The sequence below is a fragment of the Cydia splendana genome, chromosome 7 (assembly GCF_910591565.1).
Source record: "Cydia splendana chromosome 7, ilCydSple1.2, whole genome shotgun sequence".
Taxonomy (NCBI): Eukaryota; Metazoa; Arthropoda; class Insecta; order Lepidoptera; family Tortricidae; genus Cydia; species Cydia splendana.
The window spans coordinates 7216218-7222217 of NC_085966.1; the positions used below are offsets into that span (position 1 = coordinate 7216218).

General features: G+C 34.3%; 1 protein-coding gene across 1 annotated transcript in view; it reads left to right on the forward strand.

Moving 5' to 3' along the window:
* LOC134792093 (lachesin-like) overlaps nucleotides 1-4178 on the forward strand; it is a 38362-nt gene extending 34184 nt beyond the window's left edge. The window contains exons 8-10 of the mRNA XM_063763278.1: nucleotides 1804-1836; nucleotides 2341-2403; nucleotides 3521-4178. Of these exons, the coding sequence (XP_063619348.1) occupies nucleotides 1804-1836; nucleotides 2341-2403; nucleotides 3521-3627 (203 nt within the window). The 3' untranslated portion in view covers nucleotides 3628-4178. The remainder of the gene's footprint in view (nucleotides 1-1803; nucleotides 1837-2340; nucleotides 2404-3520) is intronic.
* The last annotated feature ends 1822 nt before the right edge of the window (nucleotides 4179-6000 follow it).

Here is a 6000-nt window from a genome sequence, read left to right on the forward strand (position 1 = left end):
CGTAGGGATTGCAAACCGGATTGAAATGTATATATAAATTAAAATAGCCATAATCCGACCGGATCCGGCCGGACCGGATCCGGATTGGTATATGGATATTACAATTAATTAAATGACATACTTTTCTAATTTTTCTGCGTAATATTACGAGAACGAAAGGATATTTTTTCAAATGTATTCCTAAATCAATGATTTGAAGTTAATAAATAAGTTAAATAACTTTTTAACAATCAAATAAAACTTATTAGTAGGTAAAAAAATGTATAATGTCAATCTCAGTTTAAAATTACGTTTACAATTATACGTAAATTTGATTAGATTCCGTAATCGTCATATCGCGCCACCAACATGAAAGAAGAGGAAATCCTCTTTTGTCCTCAATCATCGTCATAATAAATATCTTTTTATCTTCCTAAATTTTACCTTTTCATTCGTTCTTTGTTCTGTCAACTTCATACCTTCCATCCGTTGCCTTTACCTCGTCTAAAACGCACAGCGCGTGCTGTGTGTAGGCGTATTTTTTATTTTCCCGGTGATTCTAGCCGGATCCGGTAGCTCCTAAAACGTGCCGGATCCGGCCGGATTACCGCATCCGCCGAACCGGATTGCAATCCCTACATGTACGTCAGCCGTATACGTGATTAAGTCCCATTAAAGTGAATAATAATGTGTTAAAACCGTGAAAGTTTAAAGGCTCCGTCACACAGGCGCATTTTTCGAGCGGCGCATGAGCGGGGCGCGCCGCTTTTACATATAAAACGCTCACTCCCCGCCCGGAAAACGCGCCTGTGTGACGGAACCTCCTTCCCGTGTTTAATAATAACAGTACTATATCTATCTGGTGATAAGTTAAATACCAGCCAATAATTTTTATGGCATTTCAAACTGTTTTGAGAAATCGTTTTTTTTTCTATTAAAGATTATTGGAGAAGTGATTATTGATAAAACTGTTTTCTAATATCTGTTTTGTTTTTTGTTAAAAATTATGAATTAGGAACCACAATTGGTTAACTGAATGGAGGTTAACTGAATTGGTGGTAGTAGGTACCTAACTATTTTTTAGGTACCTTCTGCGTAAAAACCCAACTCAATCGCATCAAATTTGATTATTATAATAGTGTAAATCAGAAGATTTATTAGGTTTGAGTTTCTATTTTATAAATAACAACACATATCGCCAGTAACTCCGGAAAAGTCCCCTTTTCCCGCTAGAGAATTTCCTGTGTTTAATAATAAATATATGGAAGATCGAGCTTTGCTCGGAAAACATATATAAACTCAAAAATGCGCGTTTTCCCAGAGATAAGATCTAGGTAGATCGATTTATCACCCTCGAAAACCCCCATATAGCAAATTTCATCGAAAACGTTAGAGCCGTTTCCGAGATCCCCGAAATATAATTATATGTACCTATATAAATATACATAATAAATAAATAAACAAGAATTCCTCGTTTAAAGGTATTAGATATTTAAAACACCTATTAATTGCTGGCAATTCATATGAATGTTTGCCAATTAGCCAGGCTTAAAAGGACAAGCATTTGACGAAACAAACTTACATAGCAAGTTGCGCTGCGCCGCCTCCAGAACTTGCGGACCATTAGGTATAATCCGTACTAGTTTGCTGTAGGTACTTATAATTATATAACCTATTGATATAAACTACTATTAGAAAGCTCAACTTTAGATGTGATTTTAATGTCTGTTTGTGACTACTAGCTATTACATAGATTGTATAATAGGTATATGGATTACATGTTTTGCTACTATAGTTTAACTAACCCTAGAATTTATTTTAAAGCTATGCCGCAACCTGCACTGGACAACAAAATTGGTAACTACGTGTTCTAATATATTTAGGTGATCATCATAAGTGCTAAAAGATGGATTTTTTCTTATAGTTAAGAATATCTATTGTCTAATATGATAAGTTCATAATACTTATATCAATATTTCGTCTTACGGTAGTCACTTTTGTATAGTTATAATAATAATATCAAGACATCGCAGCTCGCAGGGTGACCAGACAAAATGGAATCATTAATAAAAATGAAATAGTTACAATATTTATTAGTTTCAAAATTTAAGATATTTATTACCTACTTATTTATACGATTCAGCTAAATGCCTATAATTAGATTAGAGGCCGCCGAACGCGACCTCTGTTGATTGAATAACTTGGAAACTATTTACGCCCTAAACAGTACAGTTATTGTGAAAATCGTATTATTTGTTTCTGTGAGCAAATCAATTACTCCGGAATATGTAATTTCACTAATTTTCATAACAAATACCTCGTGTTGTTTATTTATTTCAATTGTATTTTTTTTCGACACAGCTGTCCAAAGGATGAACATAGTTGCTGATAAGGCGTCAGAAATAACGCCTTTCGGTACACAAGGTAAGACCTTTTTATTTTTAAAACAATAATACCTTCACGATATCATTGTAATAAAAATAAACCTTCACATAGATAATTATAGCTTTAATAAATGAGATACAAATAGAAAGCTAGCTTTGGTAGTTCAGGTACTCAACAAACGACCTATAATGTCGCATGATTTCGGCTTGAAATCTGCTTGGAGTAGCAATTATAAATATTAGAATAGAAAGAATATAATAGAAAGTCATATTATATTTTTAAATATATAATAGCCTAGTCTAGTCTAGTCTGAGTATAGTGTGAGTATAGTCTAGTCTGGCCTAGTGGGTAGTGACCCTGCCTATGAAGCCGATGGTCCCGGGTTCGAATCCTGGTAAGGGCATTTATTTGTATGATGATACAGATATTTGTTCCTGAGTCATGGTTGTTTTCTATGTATTTATTTAAGTATTTATATATTATATATGTCGCAGTCGAATCGTATAATCCGCCGTATTACATTACGGCTAGCCGTTTTCAAAAACAGGGGCGTTTTGAAATGCGGCGGTTTAACGATTAGCCGGATTGAATGCGGCTGAATGAGAATCCGCCGGAATGTATTCGGCGCCATACGTTCTTCAACACGGCTAGCCGTAATGTAATACAGCGAGTCATTAGCCGCCGCTTTGACAGTTTATAGTTCCCATTTTTAACACCCGTGGCGCTGCCTGACAAACGCTGGGGTGTCCATCAAATCTGGAGTTCGTCGGACTGTTTCTATTTCTCGGAACTTAAAAGATATAACGTGTATGCATATTTCCAACAACTGAATAATATAGTAATAGGCATGGAGTACTTAATACTATGTACATGCCTATTACGTTATTTACATTATTTAGCAGTAACTAAAATAGCAAGAAAGAAAATGTCATTTCTCAACAAATAATACTTGGATACCTTTCTAGAAAACAAAAAGAAAACACGTGGAACTTAATTAGATTACCTACTCAGTCTATTTAAATAAACAAAGTTTCTTGTTATTGTATTACCGCAATCCCTTCCCCCTGTTTCCAATTAGCCGATGAGACAAACACATTTATATTATTAGCAATGGTTAATTAGCGAAATGTTTTATATAAATCCTATTTTATTTTAGATTTCAGACTACAAGACTACAACAGAGCAATGTCGGTGGATGGGTGCTGTTTTGTTTTTTTGATCTCATTAGTAATTTTAATTAAGACATTAACATCCCGAGGGTGATATCGAGAAAGGTGTATATAAATAGCTGGATATCCACCCAACGATCCCAAATTGGGTCGGTGCTCCACGTCTCATGATCATGGAGTAGGTACTCATGATTCGGGAGTCTCCAATGAGTGATTCAGAGCGCTCGCCTCGAACGCAGCATGTCAACGGTGGATATCCAGCTATTTAATAAATATTACTTTGTTGTCTCTGAGACTGATTGGCAGCTGTGCACGTATGGCTGCCGCTTAAGGGTTATTCGCAGTATTTTGAATTATGCAATTAAGCTCCTTAGCGAATTAATTGTAAATTGTAAAGAAATATGTCCTACGTAATAGCTGTCTGATTGTATTGCTTATGTAAAAAAACTTATCTTTGTGGAGATAAATTGTTTTAAGAGAAATTCAGCTGACATTAGGTACGAATAATGGTAAAACAAACATTTTTAGATGATTATTACCGTATTAATAAATAACTCTTACTCATTGTTTGATGACATCAGGATTATCAGATATTTGTATGTTATATCACCTAACAGATAATGTTTGATTTTAGGTGAAAATTGCAAAAATATTCGTAATTATAGACACTGGAATTAAAAACGATTATTTTTGATGACAACTATTGTTTAATGTATAATTAATTAGTATTTATTTTCACACGTACTTCTAGCTGTAAATCAATCGATATTAAATAAAATGTAAAGTACTTTAGGTTAGATTTAATTAATATTTCATTATTTATGTAGAAGTTAGGTTCAAATTCCTAGCTTTATTGTACCTATCATTTGAAACCAACATATCTTTGGAATTTATTTTTAAAATGTAAAAATGTAAAGATTACTATAAATATACAAATAACAAAAAACTATCTAATTATATAACGTCAACTATATAAATATATAACGTCACAGGTTATTTAAAAGAAAATTAGCATATTATTTCATATTATAAGTAGCTAATGTAGGTACAATGAAATTCCAATGCATTCAATAAATTAACATATCGTCATTAGGATTGTGTTGTAGTAATTCCAACCTCGATCAATTATTACTAGTTATAATGTTACCGTGACGCAGAGACACACAGTGTCAATTTACAATTTATTAATTAATTAATTAGTATCAGTCTCGCCTAAATTTAATAATAGGAGCTTGTATGACGTTATGTAACGAACACATAGTTCGATTTTGTATTGCTTAAGTAACTCTCAAAGAAATAAAAATTAACGCAAGACACTAAATATTTATTAGCTACCAGGTCAATTAAAATTATTACAAAGAGAGAAGTATTTTTAGGGTTCCGAAGGACCCTATTACTAAGACTCCTCCGTCCGTCCGTCTGTCTGTCCGTCTGTCTGTCTATCACCAGGCTGTATCTCATGAACCATGATAGCTAGACAGTTGAAATTTTCACAGATGACGTATTTCTGTTGCCGCTATTACAACAAATACTAAAAACAGAATAAAATAAATATTTAAGTGGGGCTCCCATACAACAAACGTGATTTTTTTGCCGTTTTTTGCGTAACCATGGTACGGAAACCTTCGTGCGTGAGTCCGACTCGCACTAGGCCGGTTATTTTACTTGAGACAAACCATCCACTGTTTTCAGCCAACGAGTTTTTGTTACGGAACATTGAAGGACTAATTTACATTTAGGGTGTAGTTAAGAGGGTAAATAAAGTTGAACGCGCCAGCAACTGTAAAATTCTGAATTGGGATGAAACGTTTACGCCTAAATAAACTCATATTTTAACTACTCCTACGATAATATTCAATTTCTTTGTTCTTAATTTAAGAAGCTGATATGATTTCCATCAAACAGGCTATGCACATTACTAAAACTTTAGAAATCTGAAGCTTTGTTACGAGTAGGTGTACCGTGTAACTGAGTTGGTTGGTAAGAAGTTATTATGATCAGCTACGGACAGGTTGAAGGTTTAGCTGCATGACTTTGGTTTGTACAATACAATACAAATATGATTTATAACTCACCAATGTCAAAAGAAACATGGCATACAAGAGAACACCCGCAAGAACACCCACTGCACTTGCCATGACATAAGTTATGCGGCAGATATAGCCAGCTCACTCACTGCCACTTCAGTTTGCTAATCTGCAGGGGTAAATATATAATTATGCAAAATTGCAAATACAGAGTGGCCAAAAAATAAGTGCATTCCCATTGCCAGGGAGGTTTTGGGATTATACTGAACAACTTTTCCTATGGGACCAACCCCGAAATCGCGGAAAAAAAATTTGGCTGTTTCAAACATTTTGGCGGTCCATTTTCTATGGCAGGGTTTTTTTTTTGCAATTTTGGGGTTGGTCCCATAGTAAAAGTTGCTCAGTATAATCCCAGAACCGCTCTGGCAACGGGAATGCAC